This window comes from Pavona decussata, unplaced genomic scaffold (genome assembly GCF_977016875.1).
Source record: "Pavona decussata unplaced genomic scaffold, jaPavDecu1.1 SCAFFOLD_468, whole genome shotgun sequence".
Classification (NCBI taxonomy): Eukaryota; Metazoa; Cnidaria; class Anthozoa; order Scleractinia; family Agariciidae; genus Pavona; species Pavona decussata.
Window position 1 is genome coordinate 882,080 of NW_028145806.1, and position 24,949 is coordinate 907,028.

At 38.7% G+C, this 24,949-nt stretch overlaps 3 protein-coding genes across 3 annotated transcripts in view; 2 read left to right on the plus strand and 1 right to left on the minus strand.

Annotated features, from left to right (window-relative positions):
- The window catches only part of LOC146450344 (uncharacterized), a 27,688-nt gene extending 15,597 nt beyond the window's left edge, over nucleotides 1–12,091 (minus strand). Inside the window, exons 1-12 of the mRNA XM_085100373.1 lie at nucleotides 11,869–12,091; nucleotides 11,645–11,663; nucleotides 10,586–10,764; nucleotides 8,133–8,367; nucleotides 7,725–7,843; nucleotides 6,510–6,582; nucleotides 5,439–5,516; nucleotides 4,747–4,887; nucleotides 3,773–3,940; nucleotides 3,284–3,355; nucleotides 1,941–2,120; nucleotides 497–652 (exon numbers count right to left, since the gene is read on the minus strand). Of these exons, the coding sequence (XP_084956499.1) occupies nucleotides 497–652; nucleotides 1,941–2,120; nucleotides 3,284–3,355; nucleotides 3,773–3,940; nucleotides 4,747–4,887; nucleotides 5,439–5,516; nucleotides 6,510–6,582; nucleotides 7,725–7,843; nucleotides 8,133–8,367; nucleotides 10,586–10,764; nucleotides 11,645–11,663; nucleotides 11,869–11,978 (1,530 nt within the window). The 5' untranslated portion in view covers nucleotides 11,979–12,091. The remainder of the gene's footprint in view (nucleotides 1–496; nucleotides 653–1,940; nucleotides 2,121–3,283; nucleotides 3,356–3,772; nucleotides 3,941–4,746; nucleotides 4,888–5,438; nucleotides 5,517–6,509; nucleotides 6,583–7,724; nucleotides 7,844–8,132; nucleotides 8,368–10,585; nucleotides 10,765–11,644; nucleotides 11,664–11,868) is intronic.
- LOC146450345 (uncharacterized) lies at nucleotides 12,063–17,055 on the plus strand. The gene is made up of 2 exons (XM_085100374.1): nucleotides 12,063–12,201; nucleotides 14,715–17,055. Exon 2 carries the CDS (start codon nucleotides 14,749–14,751, stop codon nucleotides 16,477–16,479), a length of 1,731 nt encoding a protein of 576 aa, XP_084956500.1. The 5' UTR covers nucleotides 12,063–12,201; nucleotides 14,715–14,748; the 3' UTR covers nucleotides 16,480–17,055.
- Nucleotides 17,056–22,939: 5,884 nt separating this feature from the next.
- LOC146450346 (uncharacterized) lies at nucleotides 22,940–24,063 on the plus strand. Its single transcript, XM_085100520.1, has one exon. The coding sequence runs from the start codon at nucleotides 23,113–23,115 to the stop codon at nucleotides 24,061–24,063; it is 951 nt and encodes a 316-aa protein (XP_084956646.1). The 5' UTR covers nucleotides 22,940–23,112.
- The last annotated feature ends 886 nt before the right edge of the window (nucleotides 24,064–24,949 follow it).

A 24,949-nucleotide genomic window follows, 5' to 3' on the forward strand; every position in this document is an offset into this window, starting at 1 on the left:
CGAATCGTCCTGTGTAACAGTCACGTAATAAAAGGTAATAGAGCCATTTCCTTTGAGTACTCTTTTAGAGTGAATAGAGTGAACATTCAAATGAAAGAAATAGAGGATTACTTCGCCGTCGTGGTGCAACGACACGATTATGATGAACAGCATGCTTCTACCTTTTGATTCTGTGGATATAGCAACATTTCAACAGAATGATCTTTCCAATAAAAACTATTGAGTAATTTTTTTGTTTTGTTTTGTTTTTTTGGTTTTTTTTTTTTTGTTGTTGTTTTTATTTTTATTTTTTTTTCGAAAAGAAACATTTTTTTTTTTTTTTCCGAAAAGAAAAAAAAAAAAAAAAACTATATTAAGTTGTTACGCTGTACCAGCCGGTCCATACAGTGTACTCAGTTAAGCTCGGGAAAATGTCTAAAATAAAAGCATTTAATGAAAGCTATATCGAATACCATTTTCCGATGGTCATTTTTTCAGCACTGTCTCAGTGTCTTACCTGCGCCATTACAAAGTCCTCAAGTTCATCAGCATCCTCCTCCTGATCCTGTATCCATGCTGCACAAGCTGATAACTGACGACCTTGATCCTCATCACCATCCTCAGCTTTAAGCTCCTTACACACACCATCAAGAGTGCTGCTGGTAACATAGACCTGCACGATGTGTTATGCACGTGTTATAAAGGGGCATTGTCATAAAAATTTCTCCATGCTTTGGTCGGAACTGCTAAAATATTTGACGAGGTACCTTTTCGCTAACATCAAATTACTCTCAGAGCACCGAGAAGGAAAAATTAAGGACGGTGCCTACTAATATCGAAGTGTTTTTGTGCGGTTTATGACTATGCGGGAAAAGCAGATCTTAGGAAGGCCTATTGGAATCCAAAACGAAAATTGGGGGTAGCCACGCATTTTTCAGAGAACATTAAGCAATAATATCTCTAAAAAGCGCCAAAATATGAAGCAATATAAAGGATTTTTTCCTAAATTGAAGCTTAATTATCTCTGAAAAATGCATGGTTACCCCCAATTTTCTTTCGAGATACCAAAAGCGTTTGCTAAGTTCTGCTTTCTCCGCATAGTTTTAAAACGCGCAAAATATTCCTTTATTAGCAGGCAACACCTATAGGAAACCCGAGTATCTCAAGATGCGCAGAACGTATGCGCAGTAACAATAGTAAGCACCGTTCTTAAGTGATTCCTCCTGGGAAGAAGACACTATAATCAGTTTGCAATGGAGTAAACGCGATGGAATATTTCAAGCCTGGTGAACAAATGAGAATGATTTATGCCTGTGTCACTTACTGAATAATATAAATTATATAATCAGGTTTTTAGCGATTTCTCCAAAAGACACTAGAAGAATTAGTAAAAAATGGTCAAGTTTTTCAAGTTGCAATCCATTTCCGTATTGTTTTGAATCAGTTTCGTCACCCTACTACTACACAGAAACTAGTGTTACTTGAAGCTTTTAAAAACAAGTTGATGAAATACCTTCTCAGTTAATTTCTGCTTTTCCCCACCCCCCCCCCCCTTTATAATAAACCTATTCTTTTATGTTTCGTTTTCCTCTACCTTTTGTTATTAGAAGTTATTATTAACTGTTATTTTACCTATCTCGCCACTGCCGCGCTGTTAATCGCGTTACACTGTAATTTAACATCGTTTAGGAAGCCCATGCGCCATTTCTTTGGGTTTCCTCGCAATTTTCCTTATTTATTTACAATTCTGTAAATTGTATTTGGTGGCAAAGAACTGGTCATTCAAAGAACTGTAACATCACAAATACATGTAGGTGACACTGCCTCTTCACTAGAAACATTTTTTTTTTCTTTTAACGATACAACACAAAACTGCTTTACAAGAAACATGCCACCAGCCGCATTCACCTTTATCTCCGCACTGGACATTAAACGTTCATTTTACAATGTCATTAGTCTACCTTGCGTCTGATCATGCTCCACAGAATCTCATCCACAGTGCCTCTCGCTATCAAATAGTGGACATTAACAGGTAAAGTCTGCCCAATCCTGTGAGCTCTGTCTTCAGCCTGTATGATAACACCTGGTGTGTGATGTAACTCTGCAAACACTACATGGTGAGCTGCTGTTAAAGTCAGACCCTATGGAGTAAGACACAAAGGTGAAAATGAATACACGTGTTTATTATTCGGTACAATTAATGAAAACACAGAAAGGTTTTTCTAAGTGGAAAGTCCAATAGCACAGGAAGCCTTATTGCAGCCAAAGTAGCTCATAAGCTACCCCTTCACTATGGTTTCCTGCAGTGAAGCAACTGCAGATAGACAAGATAGGGAATGCTTTACACTATACCAAGATGACCAGCACAATTGCAGGGTCGAGGGTGTGATCCACTCAAATGAAAGTTTAATGTCGGACGTAGTTTACAATTACTTAACCACGGACTGTAGTACACCTTCTCCAATAAACATATTCCATAAACATACACTGTATCAAGTGCATCCAAGAAACGTGTCAGTCGTACTTCAGAGTAATAAAAATTGAAAATGAATGAAACGATCATTTCAATACATCTTTATTACCCTTAGAAAAGCATTTATGCACCCAAGGTGACCAACCAGTGTCTTGGTTTCTCGCAAGATAATTTGCCCGTAATTAATTCCAAAATTCCGCGACGGAATTCAGCACAGGAATTCAGTGACTCTCGCGACGGCGAGACGCGACTAATGTCTGTTGAAACAAGAGTCGCGTCTCGCGAGATGGCAACTTGCTTTTGAGCAATACTATAAATTAGCACCTTTCTTTAAAGCAAAGCTATCAGGGCGGCACTATGAGAGGCCAAATCTTTTGTTCAGCAAAAATTACCCAGATGCAACATTTTTACTACATGTAAAGGACGGTACCTCCATTTGATATTGCCGGCCCATACATGTACGTTCCGTGCACCTGAGAGTGGTCCGAGAAATATCATTTCTTAAGAGCGGTGCCTACTACTTCAAAGGGATATTTGCACAGCTTTAAACTCGGTAGCTCAACATTAGGTGGCAGCTCAACATTAGGTAGCTCGAAGGAATTAGCAGTTCATGCTACTCTGTAAATTGGAGAATAAATAAAGTGAATGTTGTTATGTTTTAACTTGCACTACATGTATGATCAGAATACATTGAGGTGCACTCTTTCAGCTACATGCATTTACTACATGCGTGTACAATCACAGAAGAACCAAGAGAAGAGAACGAATATATGAAAAAAATGCGGTCAAACATCAAAAATACATGCATTTGCATGAACGTAGAACACTCACAAAAGAGGCAGCTTCAATGGATAGAACTGCAATGCGGACTTGAGGATCAGTTTGAAATGAATGAACCAAATCCTAGAAAACAAATACAATCGTGTATGATACACATAACAATCCCTCTGAACATTATTGTTTTAAAACTTAACAACTTACAGCAAAACAAAATCTTTAGGAATCATTAAGATTCAAACACGAACTTAAAAATCATTTAATTCCCAGTTACCTCTTACATGTGCATGTACAATGATTGTTTTGTTAACACACTTTCAGTGGCTTTAATTTAAATACTTATTAACCTTGAGTTGAGATACCATGTAAAAGACACAAAGAAATTTTAATACAATGACATGTTTATGCACCTAGTATAGACAAAAAATGAACCTGTTTTACAGACTACAGATCCTTGTTTGGCATAAACTAAACGTTTAATAAAAAAACTGACTCGCCAAAACAGAATAATAATAAATGATGCCACAAAAAAAACAGGCATACCCCTCTTAACCCTGAGGGCACATCACCAGCGATGCAGATGTGTTTTATTTTCAGTGCCACTAACTTCCGAACTATAGCCTGGCGCACAAGAAGATGACGAAAAAACACAATGAACTTGCTATCCATGCCTTGGGCAAGGTCTTCAATGTACTTCAGCACAGGGCCAATCTAAACAGATGAATGAACTTAGCTGTTAGTTAACAGTATTTCTGGAATGAATGCAGTGAGCGCATTTTTTTTTTTTTTCATGGGATTTCAGAGAACACTGATAACAATATTTATCTACAGGTGCATGTGACTCAAAAATCAAAATGTGACCATTAATTTTTGCTGTTCCATACATGTATATCAGTAACCAGACAAAAGCACTTGAGAAAAATAAGGGAGAATCTGAAAGTACATTTACACTACATAATTATTAACCCTTGGCTTGCAACCAAGATTGATTTAAACACTCAAATTCTACCCCCCAAAACACATTTTAGTGTATGTACATTCTGTACACCTGTATTATATGACTTTTGTCATTATTGAAGTAGCGTGAAGCCCGAATTGGGAAAATATTGGTCTCATCCTTTTGTTTTGCAAGTTGATGGACATCACCTTCAGCTGGAGGGTTAATAATACAATTTTTATTATATAGATATGCTTGTTGCTTTCTAGTCAGCGTGAAGCTTGTTTACATGTACTGTATGTTAAAGCAGTGCAAGACAGTTAAAATCCAGCATGACAGTTTGCTTTGTTTTTGTCAAAATTGAAACTTACAAATGTACATGTACACTGTAATGCAAGCAGTCTATCCTAGCAGTCTCTACAATAGGAAAATATGGCCCACTCAGGGAGCCAATCAGAAAGTTCCTTAAGCATGGACCAGTTCAGCTATATTATAACAGCATGATATTCATGAGTTCAGCATTAATTTGATTACTGATGCCACTGATGCCTGGAACCTGATTCAAAATACATCATCTCACCTTTACAAGTTCTGTGTAATGGTAAAGTAACACGGACAGTCTGTTCATTTCAAACAGAGGTGACTGGATTGATGGATCATCAGCATCACCTTTGAGAATGGCAGAACACTTCTTAAAGTCTTTCATAACCTGCTGCATTTCCTAAAATCCATTAAAAGTATGGGTGGTGAGTGAAACAAACAAGAAATAAAACAGCTTCTATTATAAAAGAAGGCGTTATACCCTTTTACATTCATAAATTTGACGCATGTATGAAACCTAAGTATCAGGCCTTACTAAGGGGAGGGGGGGGGGGGAGTGGAGGGAGATGGGAGGGTAGTCCGAAAAGGCTGATACTCAGTTTAACTGTGGGCCTAAATTTGAAATTGTCCTACAGAATTCCCTGGGTGAATATTACAGAGTACACTGTAGCAGCCCTTCTGCCAAAGTACAAAATGATTTTGAGAACTATGGATTGCCGCTAGGGTGCAACCCTTTTCCACCAAGTCCTACACATATATTATCAAATTTAAGTACAGTTATGTACACGTACATTTAGTTCTTTTGTTCTTTATTCACTTGCAAGTTTAATGGTGATTTTGATACACTAGACCTCCAAGCGGCATGCTAAATGAACCAGCTGCCTTCTACTACTTCATGTTTAAATATGTAGTAGTACAAAAAAAATTAATGTGGAAAGCTCTATTCCTCACCGTTTTGTATTTACTAGACGACTCAGAGATATCAAAAGTCACTTTCTGTCTTCTCTTTGGTGGCAGCTGAGTTAAAACCTGCAATATAATTTTAACTCTTTTAAAGTGAAGTTAAATAACAATGTACAGTACAGGTGCACATGTAACAATATTGAATGAGATACAACTTGGAGACCCATTACAATATCCAAATTTAAAGGGGCCAGGAAAAAGTTAATTGATAACACCCCTACCCCAGAGGTGGGTCCTCTTAGAACAAACTTATTTTGACCACTTCCCTCAGATATTGGAGGTGCAAGATATTGAGAGTACAATGTAAAATAACAAGGTTATGTTCACTGACCCAAAAGCTTGGGGCCTTCATGCCCAGCGGGGTACTCCGGATTTCAAGTGACGGGATGATCAAATGGGGGCAAAAATCAAAACCCAAAAAAATCTCTGGAACAAAGATCAAGCCCAAAAAAATCCCATGCCAAATTTCCGAGACTTAAAAATTTTCAGAAAGCATTAAATGATATAACACGAAAAATAAAAACATTAGAAATTGAATGTTCGTGTTTGTTTATTCATCATGCCATCTGAAGTTATCTTTTCCGCATCTGGTAGTCATGCTAACAACACTCGAGACACCCAAGAACATCTTCTGTTTCAACAATAACATTATACAGAATGACAACGCGGCCAGGATACACGGGCACTACTACAAATCTTCAGATTGTTTTGCCAAATTTTCCTACCCAAAAAAATCCCCGAATCAAAAATTTCAAACCCAAAAAAATCCTTCGATCATCCCCGTCACTTGAGATAACAGGAAGTTCAGGACAAGCAAGGTTTAGATACAGTCAACTCCCTTTATTGTGGACACCCTCTGGACCGCAAGTTAGTGTCCTTAATAGAGAGAGTCCGTAATAGCGGGAATTATTTCAGTCAAACGTCTGTAATTTATTTTTGCTGGGGATTTAGCTGCTGTCATATTATTGGGGTGTCTGTAATAGCAAGCTGTCCGCAAGGCAAAAGTTGACTGTAGTGGGACTCCACTATTATTTTAATATGACAACAGCAGAGACATACCTCCTTCTTGAGTCGTCGTATCATAACATGCATTTTAAGGAGATTGTAAAGTTCATTGAGATTTGAGGCACCACTGTAATTAGAGGAGATCAGAATAAATGTTTCTAAAGACAGAGCTGTTTCACAAGAAAACTTTTACCTCACAGGTTTCAAACTACATTGTACATTGAAATTGCTGCCAACACCACTGTGTCTGACTAGTTGCTTGAAAATGAAAATTAATGTCACTATTCCGCATATACTTTAAATTATTATTGTTTAACAAAGCATGCAGCTAGATAACAGTATTGAGACAAAGTAAACAGACAACAAGGTGGCGTAATTGGGGGACACATCCCTGTGGCAGGTTAATACGACTTCGGGTTATGTGCGCACCCTCACTTACCTCCCCACTAACGTGGGGTAGGACAAGAGTATTGGCAGAGCCTTTCTTATCTCCCCAGCACCATACGGGCTGGATCGGACAAGATAAAGGCAAAGGTATGAGATGGCAAGATACGAGCAATGCCAAGAGCTTGAGGGAAGTCGCAACGCAGACTTAACTGAACCACAAGGAGTGACCCCAAGTTTAATGAATATATAACAATCCTCCTCCAAAGGGAGGGAGGGTGGGTAAACAAAATTTTTTAAACGTGTTTGCGTTCGTGCAATACTGCCAGGATAATGTCCTGGGATAGTGTTCTGACGCTTTTATAGCGAGACAGTGACTCAAAGTTCGGCCAATAGGTACAAACGTACTGTAAACTAAAAGACACAACGTGGCAAACTACTAGCCATCAATAGGGCTTTACAAAACGAGAACCAATCCCAGCAAAGGTAAGATTCATTTCTAGACAATTGTGCAACATATTGGTACAATTTCCTAGCCATGAAAGGCTTTTATCCTAACCCTACTGAATAGAGAGTATTCATTTATGAATGAGGCGTTCGTGTATACATTGTTGTCTGGGGTCGACACAACATTGCGTGACCAACCACCCCTAAGGCGTCACGTTCCATTAAGCGCATTTTACCGTTCGGTAAAAGCCTTAAAATAAAGAAATAGAAAAATAAAAATAGAACATTGTATAAAAGTACAGTACACGTAACAATGTACACTGTGGGCAAGATTCCCTGTAACGTCAACTCATGCAGCTTTTACAACAACTTTTGCAGGACACATTAATTTATATAATGTTATGAGAGCCCTAGATTATTCACTTTATGTACGCATACCTGGTATCATAATGCCTTTCCCCACGATAGTAAACACAGTGAGCGTCACAGTATCTGTTGACAAAACTACTGAAGGAGCCAAACTTGCCTGGACAGACAATATCAAGCTGGAAGTACAGCTAAAATAAAAATTAAAATCAGGTCAATTCAGAAATCTTTGTTGTGCAAAACAGGGTTGATTTTCAGCCTTGCGATACAGATGTTTTTCAAGAAATTGGGCTGATGTACAATGTATTACAACTGTACAATTGAAAATGGGCAGGTCAGTACCAAACTACATTGTGTAAGGTGCAACAAATTGGGATAGAAAGACACAGCATGAAGAATCACAGGCCTTAAAAGTTGTGAGATGTCTGCAAGGCAACTGTTAAATTTGTACAGTGTATACAACGTATGCTTAATACTAACCTCACGTGGTCTTGCTAGAGATGGTGTTCCACTTAACAGAATGGCATGCTTAGCTTTCTTGCAAAGCTGGTGCAGTCGCTTAGTGCGAGCAGCTTTTCTAGTCTTTAGGTAATGTGATTCATCCAGTATTATGAAATTAAACTTGTGGGTTTCCAGGGCTTCTATCAATAGTTTAGATGTGCCAACACTTAGCAGGCCATATCCAATGACATGAATCATACCTTTACCAAGGTTGCTGCAAAGCAAATAAGATAATAAAACAAAATTATTAAAATCTCTATACTTATTAAGTCCAACAAAGTATCCAGAAATAAAATACTACTAGAAATTGGATCCTTAAGAGCCATATATTAGGGCCCTTTCAGGATGGTGCCTCTAAATCCAAAGTTCTATTTTTTTTTTTGTTCATGACTATGCGGGAAAAGCAGTAAGGGCTATTGGAATACAATAAGATCAGGGGTAACCTCACCATTTTCAGAGATTAAACAAGATGCCTATACTGGCATTTACGTGTGATGCCCCTTGATTATTATAATTGTATGCTTCGCAGACTATCCTAGCTAATGGAATATTTTGAGTCACAAAGATAGCGTTATGTTGTTTCCCTTGTGTTACGCGTCTTATCGTTATACCGGAATTTCTATTACAATAACGTGGCCTGACACACGTTTCTGGTTATGTAAATAAAAGTGTAAGATTACAAATTGTTTTCGTTTCACCCAAAAAAAAAAAAACCGAAAGAAAACAGGCAAAAAGCTTTCCTAAATGAAAACTTTTAGTACAAATGGACAATCAAGCCTTCAATCTTTTTGTAAAATGGATTTCCAGTTGCGTTTAAGCATCAATTCGACAAAGTGATGCGATCTGCGTTTTAGCTTAATACCAATGACTTTTCCCCCGCATATTCTGAATGGTTCTACAACTGTCAAACAGAAGCATGATTCCTTCGCCTTGAACTCTCCGATTTCCACCATTTTTACTGTCGAGTGCTTCTTAGAAGTTATTCTTTCGATTTACCGCTTCAAAAGGGTTAATTTTCTTTTTGAAAACGGCACGTTGGAATCTAAAACATTAAAACAATATGGCCACGCCACTAAAGTCAAACCTTTTCAGTTCCACCGAGAGACCACTAGGACCTGAAGAATCACAATAGTAATTAACTCCCCTCCGATCCCTCCTGACCTACACTAAGATATTGCATTCTGATTGGACCGTTTTTGCTAAAGACAATAAGGACAATAGGAGACAAAAAGATCCCATCTAGGAGAAAACTGAATTTGATACATCTAAAACGAGTTAATAATTGAAAGATGCGCATTTGTGGATACAAAGAAGAACAAACGGCCCCCATTTTATAACGTGGGCTGCACAGGCATCCCACGTAATAACGCAAGAATAATTCAAAAAGAGCTCTACAATACAATTAACAATCTTGAGTCTTCTTGAGTCCTAAAAATGTGTGGTTCCATGTACCCCCAGTTTTCTTTTGGATTCCAGTAGCCCTTGCAAAGATCTGCTTTTTCCTCATAGTCATAAATTTCACAAAAATATCTTTGTTTTGGTAGGCACAGACCTTAATTAAGAAATCCAAATTTCTCACACCATTACGAACTACACGGAAAGTATGTATACAAAGCAGCAAAAGGAGGCACAGTCTTCAAACAATTCAAATGGCCTTTTTTTTGTTTTATTTACTTACTTTTTTTCATTAGATTTGCAAACAGATAATACGTTACAATAATGATCAACAACTTACAGAATAAAATAAGAACACAATATGGCAGGGAGCCCGCAACAGCGCAAGCCATGTACAGAAGGTGCAATTGTGTACTTGAAAACACTTTTATAAATAATTTAATGTACACTACAAATTTAATCTGAGGAACATAGCCCCTCCTTGGTGAAATATGTTGTCCAGGTGATTAAAAAGCTTATTATTTATGCATCAGTCAATTCTAACAGTGCCCATCCCCCCTCCCCCCCCCCTTCCCCGGCCGACCCCCGGGAATTAGGACTTTTTTGAAAATAAACTGGCAAATGCCCCACCGCCGGGACAAAATAGTTGTTCAAATGCCCCGGGGTGGTGGCTCAAACATGTCAGTAAAACTTAAGCTAATTCAGGCCAAATTAAGTCCTAGCTGGGTCTTGTTTCCCTTATTTAGTGCAAAAATAGGTCATTCTACAGCTCTAGCGTCCCATTTAATGTCCTTCCTAAACGTTTTCAATAAGAAACTTACTGTATTTGTTGATGAATTTGTCATTAAGGAAGCAACAATGCTGTAGGGTGAAAAAAGTGAGATGGTCAAATGCCCTGGGGTAATTGGGTGGAAGGCCAATGCCTGACCCCCAGGATGGACAGTGTAGGAAAATGCCCCACTATTGCCGGGAGGGGGGAGGGGATGGGCAATTGGATGGAATTGACTGATGCATTAAATTTTTACATATGAACCCACCTGATATCACTGCCAGACCTAATCAGGTTTATGTTATGTGGTTCCACTTCAGGCAACCATTTTTCAATCTCCTCAATCCATGAAAATTTAACAGAAGATGGTACTACAATCAAGAGTGGCCAGGCATCTCTGTAGTAATAAGCAATACTTATTGCTTGGAGTGTTTTTCCAAGTCCCATCTAGTGAAAAAAAAGTCCCCTTTTTATTTAGTGAAAAACAAAAACATAAGAGTATTGCAGTAGAACTTGCTCTGTGACTTGCTTACTAGTCTATTACAAAAAGAATGCTTCTATATTAATTACATGTTTACAAACATGGGATGACAAGAAATTACGGCTAGGAGTTGAAAGGTAGATCGCCGACATCGCAACGATCGCTCCGATTGCCAGCATAGCTGGGACCATCACTGGTCCACTGGCCAAGGTTGTTCGAGAGCCGATTACATGTAACGCTAATCCCTGATTAAAAGTTCACCGAGGTTTGTATCTCTCTCGTTAAAAATGTTTTTAAAAGCTGATTTTGGGCTGATGGCAAAGAAAATTCTAAGTCAAAACTGAAGGGGAAAATCTTTTGGAAAAAAGCTTATGGATTAGTAATTAAACTCGAATCAAACTTCACGTTAACCCAGGATTAGTTTAATCGGGCTTTGAACAACTGGGCCCAGGAGAGTTGTTTCCATGATGTCCACAACAAATTATGATCGCTCAATCACTGAACTTTTTTTTCGAAGATAGTAGCGATCGTAGCGATCATATGGAAACCAGGTCTTTAGGTATGCATGGGATTGAAGATTGTCATTAAGCTTAAGCCTAAGCAGGCAACGCTTAAGCTTAAGTTACTTGCAGGCATTCATTTTAAACATCAACACAACAAGAATGCGAGTGTGACATGAGAAATCGATGAAAAAAAATGTATGTATGGGATTGAAGATTGTCATTAAGCTTAAGCCTAAGCAGGCAACGCTTAAGCTTAAGTTACTTGCAGGCATTCATTTTAAACATCAACACAACAAGAATGCGAGTGTGACATGAGAAATCGATGAAAAAAAATAAAGCTTACCTCGTCTCCGATTAAACATCTGTACCAATGAGAAGGCCACATAGAATGCAAGAAATAAAAAAAAAAGCCTGGTTAGTAAGCGTTTCCGCAATAATTTGCTGTGAAAGGCAGATCACTGTGAAACAATGACCCATTTAAATGTCGAGCATCGAGCATGACACACAATTGTGAACGTGTAGAAAGAAAAACTGAGTTGCTTAGTTGAATTTTAACGTTCTCGTTACCTTCCTTGTTTGCTTATTCCAAATCGAACACCCTCTTTTTGAAAATTAAGTAAGGATCTTCGCAGCGAACGAGGTAAAAAGTCCAAACTTATTGGAGAGGAAGCTGCCATTTGTTGTTCCCGCCATCACATGAGGACAACTTGTATCCAGTCCACTCGCAATCTCCAAAGCCCGCGCAATAATAAGATCCTGGAGACTGGAGACGAGATCGTAGTAAACAAAAATGGCGGCTTAGTGAAGAAGAAATTTTCACTTTCAAGCGACTGAACTCCTCAGCTTCCCTGATGATCTCGAGTTTAATGTGAAACCTCCCTTCGCAGTCAGTTTTGTATGGTATGTATACACGTAGCATTTTTCCTAATAAATGTTAAAATATAGCGAGGAAATTGCAAGGCTCTTTGAACGAAGATGCCATGAACTGAACATGATGAAGTTTCCTTTCTCCTTTCAGTAGGGAAAACGTGCGAAACAAGGGGGTTGCACGCCGCTCAGCCTGGCTGCAGCTTCTTCTGATAACCATAAACTGCACTCATCATCATCATAGCTTTATTTAATTAAACACGGTATCAATTCGTATAAATTCGTACAAATTAATTATAAGCCAGGGTGCATTCCGCGTCAACATCACGCCGAAGGAACGCCAAGGACGTCTTAATTCCACGCCAAGCCGAAAATTCACCTGGTAATACTGGTAAATTGGGGCTTAGGTAAACTCATTGCTACGCAACCTAAGCAGCTGTGAAAAGAAAGCCTGAAAAAAAAAATTCAGGGTTGAACGGGATTCGAACCCATGACCTTCGCGATGCCGATGCAGTACTCTACCAGCTGAGCTATCAATAAGATATGTTCTTCCATAAGATATGTTCTTCCATCGTGCATTCTGTCTAAAATCCTACTATGAATAAAATAACGCTCAAAAATTATGGAGCGTTATTTGGTTACGTATACCTTGTCATTACAAAATAATTTAATTTAATTTAATTTGCCGGCAGGAATTCTTTAAAGGAATTCATAGTGGTTTGATTTTTTTGTTTGAGTGGGAAGGCCGTTCCAGAGCATAGCACCTCAATGGTGAAAACTACATTTTCCTGCCTCAGACAGTGGCCTGGGAATGAATAAATTCTGATCCGAACTCCTTAAATTGTGGGTATGAATTTTTATGTCTTTTGAAAATGTAATGGAGGCGAGTTGGGAAGAGACCATTTACGACCTTATATATAGTAACTGTCAACTCTTTAGCATGCCTTTGTTCAAGTGTATCCCAGTCAAGGTCATATAGTAAACATAAAACTAGAGGATGGTGTCGCATTACTAGAAAAAGCTGCAGGCAGCCCTATTTTGTAGCTTAATTGTAACCTGTCAGGTTGACATTTTCCTTTGCAACCCATACAGGGCTACAATAGTCAAAGCATGGTACTATAAAGGCATTGTACATGTTTATTAAGGTATCCCGTGGTACTAAAGCCTTAGTTTGCTTTAAAACAGCCAGGCTACCCGACACTTTTTTTACTATATGGTCAATAAGAGAGCGCCATGCAAGAGTGCATCTATTTTGATTCCTAAATATCTGTGACTTTTGACTCTGTCCATTTGACGTCCATCAATTTTTATATCCGGGTCAGTGGTGAACTGAGTGAGCGAGTTTATATTGATTGACAATAATGGAATATTTAGGTTTAGGATCTTATGATCCATCCTATCAAAAGATTTCTTAAGATAAAGGAAAAGCACTCCGTTAAGTAAGCCATTATCTATATTAGAATACCAATCATTAGTTATCATTAGCACTGAAAAGCAAAGATAAATGATGAAAAGACCACAGTGTTTCTCTAAACAGTAAACTCAGATTGCATGCTAACTGTGCCAATTATTTTAACAGTGTAACTTGTAACAAGTCAAAAATCATTCTTAATAACAGCAGATAGTAATAAAATTGTTACCATTCAATGACTCAATTTTTATTGATTTCTATTGCCAATTGATAGTAATCAAACTCACAACTTCAAATAAGCACCCCTTCCTATGGCCAAGCTAATATGCACCTCCCCTCCCCCCTCAAGAAACTGCCCTTCCCCCTGTTTTTGTTTTGTTTTTGTTTTTGTTTTTTTTTTTGCGGGGGGGGAGGTGGTGATAACTGAGACCACAAAGCTTGAGTATTGTGCTGGTTGTGTCGCGCATCTGATTCATCATTTTGTAGAATCATTCAGTATTCAGTAATCAAAGTTGAACTGCTCTTGTGAAAACAAGAAACCAGTTCTTTTCTTTCATGTCACATCTCACAATTTCTGGTCCATTTCTTTACAACACACCAATGAAACATGCTGCTAGTGAACAACTAGTAAACAGCTAAATGTATATTAAAACACAGGTTACTGTGTGCTGCTGTTTACATGCAAATGTTATTAATAATGCAAAAAAAAGATGTCCATCTTACTGACCACGATTTGGGAAAATTAATAAAATAAGCTAACCCCAATAATATGCCCCTCCCAATGTACCCTAAGTTTGGAATAAGTGCCCCTGGTTCTTATTCAATTATTAACAGTATCTGTTTTAAGTCCGTTGGGGAAATCAAATGTAAGCTAATGAGTACTTTCCTGTGGTGCCGCTTTAATAATTATAGTCTGTGGGTGAAATCATATAGCGTGACAATTTCAATGGAAGCATTGCTTTTCTGTGACACTGTGTGTATCAGTATCTAATAAAGCAATATATATTTTTTCTGTTTCTATTTATTGTTTTTTTTTTTTTTTCAGTTTCTATCTTTCGTTTTCTCTCAGTTTCTATCTAGATGTTAATGCGTGGTGTAATTTAAATTGACTCTTCTTGTTGTTATTGAATTGTAGACTCTGGATCATGTAACAGACAATACAACATAATATGGCTGCAAAACCAGACAGTGAAAATTGTTCAGAAAGTGGCAGCATGAACCAGCTTGACGTATTTTTGAAGGAAATAGCAGAAACAAAAGCAAAGTTTCCAGACGACCAAAACGCTCGCATTATTCACGACGAGTTGGATGATATCATACAGGAAGCCGTGCTAGACCTTTCTGGTAAATACCGATTGTTCCACAATGCTAGTATCCAACAAGGTGGTAGTATGGTTGATGGTACCAAGATTGGACAGCCTGATGAATTCGACTATGTCATTGTTCTACCTGCGCTTCAAGAACAGTTGGTTACAATGAAAGAGGGCGAGCCCTTTTATGCCAACTCTTACGATATCAACATGCAGTCGACAAAGCTCCCTTTGAAGATGAAGGACCTCACATTCATGGACGATGTTCTTTGTCCTGAGTGGTGCGATGAAAACGAAAACAAAAAGAGGAAAAGTCAACAACTTATTTTTAAGGATGGAAAAAGTCCTTGGAGAGATGAAATCGCATCAATGGTGTCTGTGGCAATTTATCGATCCCTGAATGCTTCACTTGGAAAATACCAAAAGTGGCAATATGTTGCAAGATTAAAATGTCCTTCTGGGAAAACCTATCTTCAAATTCTCAAGTTTTCTTGTGATGGGTTTGAGACATTTGTCTCAGTTGACATTTGCTTGGCCATAAGGATTCCCTACACGTCAGCTGATCAAGATCCTTTGCAACTCATTTTTGAGTTCTGGTCAATCAATGCTGTATCGTGCACCAGGAGATCAGAATCCACGTGGGAAACTACCGCAGTGAGGTCACTAGAAATTAATTCAGTGGAAAAACAATGCTACCGTGTTGTGAAGTACCTCATTCAAACATTTCTTGAATCATACTTTGACATCTACACGATGAGTTACAAGATAGTGATAGAAACGTACACACTGAAGACCATGTTCTTGAAAGTCCTGATGGAAAGTGAGACGAGATGGGAATCACACCAACTTGGCGTGAAGGTCCTAGAGATCCTTGGATTGATTAAGCAGGATCTGAGCACAGTAGTACAACAGAGTACGTGTAATTCTAGCTCCATTCCACTCATTCACCCTCTGAGAGTTTCCCTCGATTACTGCCTGCATCCTGTCTCTGCCGAACCAGCCTTGTTCCCAAGATCTAAGTTGACCTCAACCAAAGCAAATAGAGAAGCAATTTTTCAAAGGCCTAGTGCTATTAAAGACCAAGTATCAACTCTCATCGACCTTCTTCTCATGGTTAGGGACACTGAGAAAGGCAGAGAGCATTTCTTGTCGCAAATTGAGTCGATCGAAAAGCTGCGTGTTCGCTTGAAAAATGGAACCTACCAGATTCCCATAATGGAAGCGCTTCAGGAGAGAAATGATGCCAGTGGTGTCTACAACAACTTTCTGACGATATGGCATGTTCTTCACAGAAACGATTTCAAGAGCTATATGCGAAAGACGAAGATTGGCATTGTGGTTCATCCTGAAAGTAAAGCTGATGACTGCATCGTGTTCCCCAAAACGTTTCCTCTCCTTGGATTTCTTAATTGCCGCCTGTTTGATGAGGGTGATCAAAACCTTGACGAGAGTGGCACAGAAATTTTAGAGATGGACGTATTTGAACATGCTGATCGCAACCAAGTGGTTTGTTGGAATGTAAATGATTCCGTGAATCTAAAGGTCATTATACAAGAAGAACTTTGTTCATTTTGTGCTTCAAGTCGATAAGGTTTCTAACTAGAGGATGATAAAATAGTGCCCTAGTGAATAAGCTGACAAGGTGTTTCACAGGGAAGAAAAAGGGAGCTTGAGCAACGGCGACGACAACGGCAACGAAAACGAAAATATAACTTTATTTCATTTGTGCTACTTTGCGATTATTTCAACTCGCTCAACTTTTACAAAAATGGCGAACTATCCAGGAACCAAATTGGTCGGAGAGGCGTACAAGTTAAGAAAGAAAATGAAAAATTCACCGTCGTCCGTTGACGTTCTCCACAAAAACCTTAAATTTGGTCATTTCACGTTGTTGTTTTGCAGAGAACGACAAAGAAATGTACCAAAATGTAAAACGCACGTGCAGAGCGATTGTTTTTATTCCTCAAACCTTGTTTTGCGGCGTTGTCGTTGACGGTGCCGTCGTCGTGCTTAAGCTCCCTAATTTTTTTAAAGCGATGGAAAGCAATACCTTACGAAGGATGAAAACTATTTATTAAGTGAGTGATGTGAATTTTCTCGATAAGTCTTAGCTGGCTTTGGAACTGGAAACAGCAAAGCAAACAAACCGCAAAAAAAAAAGAAGAAACTGAAAAACAATAATTATTTTATGTAGTTAATGTCGATATTTTTTATGGAGAAATGTAGTGGCCTTCTTCCAGCATATTCACATATTGTGAGAAAATGGAACTGTAGACAGTTGATTTTACAGAAGCGTCAATAGAAGGACTACTGTCTTGAAGTAGAATGGATTAGTGTACGAAAGTTAAGCTAAATGATAAAACGTTTATTGCTGGTCCGTCGGGAAACCGTTTTATTAATAATAAATAAATAGATTTAAAACAAAATCTATATTTTTAAATATAGTGTCAATTTATTTAGGACTAAGTGTCAATTGATTTAGCACTAACGGTGCTAATTAAGGCACTTTATACTGAACGCTTACCTTGAATGTCGACGTTTCTCTCAAATAACACCTTAGAATACTTAGGCCTAGGGCAAACGTCGAATCTAAGTCGCGTCGAATTTATTAAAAATAGGTTCGACAAAGAGTCGACTTAATTCCAGTGTGGTAGCAAACGTCGAACCTGCGTAGACCCTAATTCACCAGTTGCACTTCGTGAAACACGGCAATAAGCACGTGTCCCCGTGCTATTAGGGACCTTATGAAAACACCACGGCGACGGCGACGACAAAGCCACAACATAAAAGGCTTAATGAGCAAAACCAATCGCTCTGCACGCGCGTTTTACATTTTGGTACATTTCTTTGTCGTCCCCTGCAAAACAACAACGTGAAATGACCAAATTCAAGGTTTTGGGGAGAACGTGAACACACGACAGTGAATTCTCATTCTCTTCCTTAACTCAGTTGTTAACTTGAACGGTACTCCCACCAATTTGATTCCTCGGTAGTTTGTCGTTTGTTTGCCAGTTGAATGAGTTAAAATAATCGCGAAGTAGTACAAATGAAATAAAGTTATACTTTCAAATGACGTTTTCGTTGGCGTCACCGTCTTGCATTCGTATGGTCCCTATTCACCCGATGCGCGGCTAGTTATTGCTAGGACTTGCAAGCGAAATGCCGAAATACAGTGCTTGTCGGGCTTTTCTTTGGCAATTAATTGCGAAAAATAGAAAGAGAAGACTCAAACACTGAGCATTTATTGCAAATAGGCAATTCGCATTTCAATCATTTATATTTAGTTTTCATGAAACACGAAAAATACATTTTCATCAAGCTCGCCATTTAATTTCTGGTCGCGAAATTGTCTTTGTACAGCGCATGCTCGTCAGGGGGGAAATAGCGTTAGGCAGATGGGGGAGTCGGTATTTTTGTGACGTTTGCGCAGTCCATCACATTTGAATCAATTAGTTTGTAATTTGCATGATTTATGAATTGAGTTCAGCGCGTATTTAGAACGGCGTTTGCTGTAACGCCGAACCACTGTCGCATTATCCGACTTGGCACGTCGAACTTATGCTGGAGTCGAACCAATTAATTTGAGTCGAACTTAATTGCGGCAAACGTCGCACCATTCATGCGCCTATTTCAAAATTAATAGGTTTGACGAATTAAGTTCGACTAAGATTCGACGTTTGCCCCAGGCCTTAGAGATTGTGAGTAGACGAAACAGTTTGTCAAATTAAGGGACCAGTTATTACAAGTAAGCGTACAATATGTTATTGAGGCAGGCAACTAAACGAACAATCCGGAAGCCAAAAAGGCCCTGAATGGTGGATATAGCATGGCGTTTACTTGACTACGAGGAGTCCCTCTTTGGTTCGAAAATCCGCGGGGGAAACAAGCACGATATCCGAAGGGCGAGTCCCGCGCGAGCAACGAAGCCGCGAATCGAGCCCCCAGTTGTTCAAAGAGCGGATAGCGCTCTCCAGTGGATAAATCGCTATCCAGCGGACAAAATGTACTCCAACCAATAACTTTTATCTGCTGGATAGCGATTTATCCACTGAATAAAGTTATCCGCTCTTTGAACAACCGGGGCCAGAAGGCGAGCGAAACGGCTCGTCTTCTGGCGTCCGCGCTACTCGGGGCTTTGCCGCTCGCGCTTCGAATTCGTGCTTGCTCAGTTGTTTGTGTTCTTCCCGCAGATTTTCGAGCAAAAGAGAAACTACTCGCAGTCTGCGCGTTTACACAAACGGCAAATGCCAGATTCTGGGTTATATTTCTTCAATAGAACAAGTAAATACATAAGAATAGTAAGCAAAACAACTCGCGTTTATCGCTAACGGGAAACTGCTCAACTTCTTAGAGAAACCGAAAACGGTAACCTAACAAGTCATGGTCACTTGTTATTTTCGGCCATTTGCCGTGACCGTGGTACTTAATCTATGATATCCTTATTGCTCTATTGAATTGGTTGGAATATGATAGCTATAAAACTTTCGCCTTTAGCCTGTTACTCAACGTCTTTACAAAATAAAAGTGGATGTGCAATGACAGACGTCTAGTGGTCTAATATATCGGGGGCGGGGGGGAAGGGAGGGTAACGTGTTGTTATCCTGTGTATCCTGTTTTTTAAGTGAAGCACAATATGTTTGTCCGTAGATTGAGAGATATACACGCTTTCCTTTTGAATGGAAAAGCCGGTCATTCTGGTAGGACAACAAATGGAATTTGGAATTTTTTGGAAAAAAGGAACAACTTCAGACGTATTCCTAGCTCTCTTCTCGTTTAAACCGAAATGACCGAAATATCACTGAACCATTTGCTTACGTACCATGCTCTTTGGTGAGATACGCAGTTTATTTCCCAAAATTGCCGGTTAAAGGAACCGTACCATTTTATTCCATTTGATTTTTTCTTCTTTTTTCATGCAAATGAAAAGCGCTCGAGAATTGTACTGTTCCATTTCGCGAAAATTCTCAACGAATTTTCCATACAAATGGAGAGCACTCATAATTTATGTCCAACTTAGCCGCTAAGGGTTATCTCCGAGTTGCACACATAAACCCAACTTTTTAGGAAAGAACCCATCCTCGGTCCCAGAGCCTACGATCTCGCAACAATTTTAAAATCCACGGGGGCTCTGGGCACGAGAATGGAAAGAACCAGCCTTGACACCAGCCTTACAAACAGACACGCATGCGCTTTGATCTACTGCGAATGTTCAAATCTGATTGGCTCACTTGTTGTTGACTATCCGATGATAGACGGATAGACAACGACCTTGCACTTTAGAAAAAAAATATATCTAAATACTGTTTGCTGTTTTTTGCTCTTGTTGTGGTTTTTGATACTTCGTTCCAGACATTGTTATTTTCCGTTCAGTATTTTTCGATTACATCCATTTCGTTTGACTTCGCGTATTACACATACTTTTTTCTTATACGTTTTGGCTGGCCGTCCACGCTAGAACTAGATGGAAGACTCGGTCCTTTATTCACTAAAAACGGATTTTTTCGAAAACACTCTCTAGTTGGAGTCGAGACTTCTCTATACGGAAGTCAATCGTTTTGGTGTGGAACACACCAAAACGTTAATTTCCGACTAAATGCAGGCGTCGCAACCAATCAGGTGCAAAGTGGCGGTAATTGCCTTTGAATTGAAGCATGCGCACTAGACAGCAAAAGGTCCGGAAAAAAGCCTAGTAGTGTTAGCGCATCTTTTGATGTCCGTTTTTCAGTCCTCAGTGTGGACAGTAGAAACGGTGTGAAAACGCGGTGTGGACGCATCTTTTTCTTTCTCAAGACACTTAAGCCCCGCCTACACGAGCAATTTTTATGTGGCAACTGCATGTGGCAATTTTCATTTGCCCGAGAAGATGGCTCGACAAATATAAATATTTTTTGTTAATTTGCGTCAGTCATAATTTCGCACAGCGGAGATGACCATGGAAAGGCAAAAAGCCATGCAGGAGGCGCAAATGTTAGGGACTGTAGGGACTGGGTTCTACAGATGACGTTGAAAAAAATGTCACATTTTATGTGGCATCTCGTCTACACGGACAATTTTTTTTTTTTTTTTTATGTGGCAGTTTTTATTTGCCACATAAAAACTAACACGCCAGCTTTTCAGCAAATGCAGTTGTCACATAAAAATTGGTTATTTCTCATCATCTACACGGGCAAATAAAAATTGCCACATAAAAATTGTTCGTATAGACCGGGCTTTAAAAGGCTAAAGAGGTTTTCGAAAACTCTTTAGGGTGGCCCGAAGAGACCTAAAAACAATCCGGCTTCTCGTCCACGTCAGTTCTCTTGGAGCGATACTCTATCGGCTCATTATTCGCTCTCGAGTTTTGTCACCTGCCATCTAATGAAGATAATGCCATATGTTACTGGCAGTCCGTAAAATAAATAATCGATAGAGAAACAAGTTGTGATTTCAACCTGATTTGCATTGATTTCCGAAAGTAGCCATTAACCGATTAATTCACTGATTTCAGTTGATTAGCATCTAAAGAGTGCTGTCAGCTTCAATGGACTCATCCACAACTGCGTATGATAGAAATCTACTCCAAGTTGATGTTTTAAGCAATATTTTAAAATGAAAAATAAATTAATAAAGTTACATTCGATTTCAACTCTGTGTGATACATGATTCTCAGAAACGTATAAATTTTCATTAAAGAGGATTTAAAAAGAGACATTTACGTCACGAATGGAGAAAATCAATTGCATGAAACCTTTGAAGCTCCCAGTCGATATTACTGGTGATTGCAAAGACAGAAAACATTACTAGGTCACGTATCTGGTAAGATTATTTCAGCTGTGCGTTTTACTGGAATCGAAACACACACCCCGCCCCTCTCCATATAACAGAATCAAAGATCGTATATGAAGTGATCTGAATAATTCAGTTCGCAGTTGGCAAGACGTAAACATAAGTTCATCTTTTATTCAGAACGGGCAATCGACCAGTCTAAGACATTTGCAAAGAATTAGAAAATACCGTGTTGCATTCATTGAATAGTAAACGTATTCAGAACAAACTGTTTTAAATTAAAGCTGAGATAAATTATTATTTTTTTAATTTCGATGAATTAATCGAAACGTTCTACTGTTATATTAAGGAGAATGTCATAGTTACATTGCGCAATATATTATCTAAAATTTCTAATTTTCGTGTACCTCAATAATTATTATTATCTTAAAATCCTGGTGAGATTAAGTAACGTTATATTTGGAATAATCGGTTGCCTTTTTGTTGTTAAAAAGACTGAAAAACAGCTTTTTTTTTTTCCTTCATATTCTTATTTTGTCGTAGGGTAATTATGATTTGTACTAGGTTGGCCTTTAGCACTCGAGGTTAAGCAGTACACCGACTTAACAGTTTTGCTTTAGAAGCGTTCAAACTTTGAGCTTTGTTGAAAGTGTCCCGATTAAAGATGCGTAAGCGGCACAGGTGAAAGTTAAAAGAAAGAAAAAAGACAAAAGCCTCTTCGCCGAGTTCCGGATATGCACGAAACAGAATATGAATAAATTCTATTTTCTCGTTGAAAAATGCGCAGTTGAATCTGGTCTTGCTGCCTGTACTGTCTGGCAACTCCGTCGCTGCTAAAATTGAAGAAGTTTGCTTCGAAACCTGCTTGGGAAAGTCCAGCGTAAATCATTCGAAGGTATGTCACATTATCAGTTTATTTAGACAATTTAAGTTATATTTTATTTCATTTTTTGTTACGCAATTCGGACCTTAGTTTGTGGCCGACGAGTGCTTGTGTTAAGGATAATTTTTTATTTTATTTTCAGCGTTCACTAGCAACCGCCGTTTACTAACATTGCCTTTTCGAAGATAAACGTTTTGAATCTTAAAGCTTAGCCGTACCTCAACACTAAATTTCGGTTACTCAGAGATTTTTTAACTTTTTTTCTACTTCCTAGATGGCTCTAACACATGACTCTAGATCAACCAATTTAGAGTGTAAAAATTAGAAATAAGTCCTTTTTTCTCTATTTTACACAGAATTATGCTTCAACTACACAAGCCAGAGCGATTTTGATTAGCAACCTACACCTGCGACAACAAAACTGAAAACCGCAAAGATTATTTTTTTGAAGACTGCAAAAAGGTTCTTTGCGACTTCTGGTTTCGCTTGTAAAGGAAAATAAGAAAAAAATCGGCTCTCAACGTTTTCTGGTGAAGGCCACAACAGGAACGTAAAAGGAAGAAAAACGCGCAGCGATGTCGAAGGGAGAATTTGCAAACACCACTGAGTATGTATGTTCCTGGCCGCTAAATCCAGCTGTAACCTCTTGCGCAGAACCAAACGTTCTTTACATGCCTCTTTTGGTGCTAGCGATTGCGATAAACGCTGTTCTCTCAATGGCCGCGGTGACGGGCAACGCGCTGTGGATTGCTGCATACGCCAAGACGCCTTCGCTTCAAACGCCCCTCAACATGTGCTTACTCAGCTTGGCTTCAGTTGGTCTCTTCAACGGTGTTGCCATGGAACCTTTGATTATATCAGACATGGGGTTCTTTCTGGCATGTCCTTCCACGACATGCTCGCTGGAAAACATTGTGTCTGGCATAGTAACCTTAGTTGCAGACAGTACCCTGCAAAACTTTGCTGTGATCTGTATTGATCGCTACATAGCGATTCTTCACAGCGCCAAATACACTCGGTGGGTTACCAAAACCCGCATCTTCATCGCTTTTCTCGTTTACGCTCTGTTTCGTTTATTTTTAAGCGTCTGTGTTTTCACAGGATTGATCGATTATCACGCGCTTGTGATCTCGTCGATAGTTTTTAGTATCGTTATAATAATCTTTACTTCTCTAAGAATGTTTATCAGGATCCGTCGCCTCGGTAGCATCATCATTGGGCCAATGAACACGGAAGAAGAAAGGAAAAAGGCTCAAGAACGTAAGGTTACAAAGACAGTTGGTCTCCTGATCGCTGTTTCTGGCTTATGCTATACCCCAGCTCTTGGATATTTCATCGCCACTAAAGCAACGGTTGTTAACGCAGGGTTTCACACTGTATTCTGGCGCTACATCGAAACTATAATGATGTTGAACGCTGTACTAAACTTTTCTGTTTATTTTTCTCGGCACAAAGACAAACGAGTTGCCGTCCGTAAGGTTATCAACGACACGTTTAACATAATTAAAAGTTGTGGCTGCCGCTAAGTACGTAACACGGCAAACAAATTGTTAAATATCTGTTCAATTACGAATAAAGTAAACGGTTGACAAATTTGACTAGATTATCCCTTTTTAGTATTATATAATGATTCTACTGCGAGGTTTCGATGAGAAATATGTAATTTTCCAACTGTATTTGCCATTAATTTAGTCAGTTCCTTGCGTGCAGAATCACAAGAAATTAATTTCAACATAAACTCAAGCGTTAGTGATCAATATTAGTTATAAGAATGCTACTTAAAATGTCCTTAGCGCAAACAAATCCATATATCCTTGCCAACCCAAATCTAGCCTAAATTTGCATCTGATTTAAAATTGGCACGTCTTTCAGACTTTTTTCTAACAAAGAACTCAGAATGCCTTTTTAATTCGGATTTAACAAAAAAAAGTGTATTTTTATTTTCCGTCCCGAATTTCTAGCCAAGTTTCCTGATCAGTCAGAATCTTTTCATTTAAACTGCGAGCCAAAAACATGTTTATAACCAGTAAATTTTCACTCAAATTGGGATCGAGCGCTCATTAAGGAACATGCAAAAGCTTTGTGGCAAATACAGTTTGTCACCCAAACAAAACCTTCGTCCGGCTTTAAGTGGCAATTGTTAATGGATTTAACTGCTCGATTTAGATATGACATTTAAACAGAAATATAGGATCAAAAAAACATTTCTGTGGGCGGAAATTGTGGGCTAACAAAACCTAGAGAAACATATTTTTTTCCTTGCTATTCATATGAAATGTTCACTCAACTGAGTTAATTTTTGATCCTCGCTCAGCAAATAAAATAAGCAAACTTTCATGTAAATAATAGTGTTTGGAATTTGGAGATTCTGATCAGGATGTTAGCTCTCAACTGTTGCTAGGTGTCCTGAAT

Bases quoted from the DNA above. Each gene is read 5' to 3' on its own strand.
- LOC146450345 (XM_085100374.1), top strand. From the start codon at position 14,749: ATGGCTGCAAAACCAGACAGTGAAAATTGTTCAGAAAGTGGCAGCATG.
- LOC146450346 (XM_085100520.1), top strand. From the start codon at position 23,113: ATGTCGAAGGGAGAATTTGCAAACACCACTGAGTATGTATGTTCCTGG.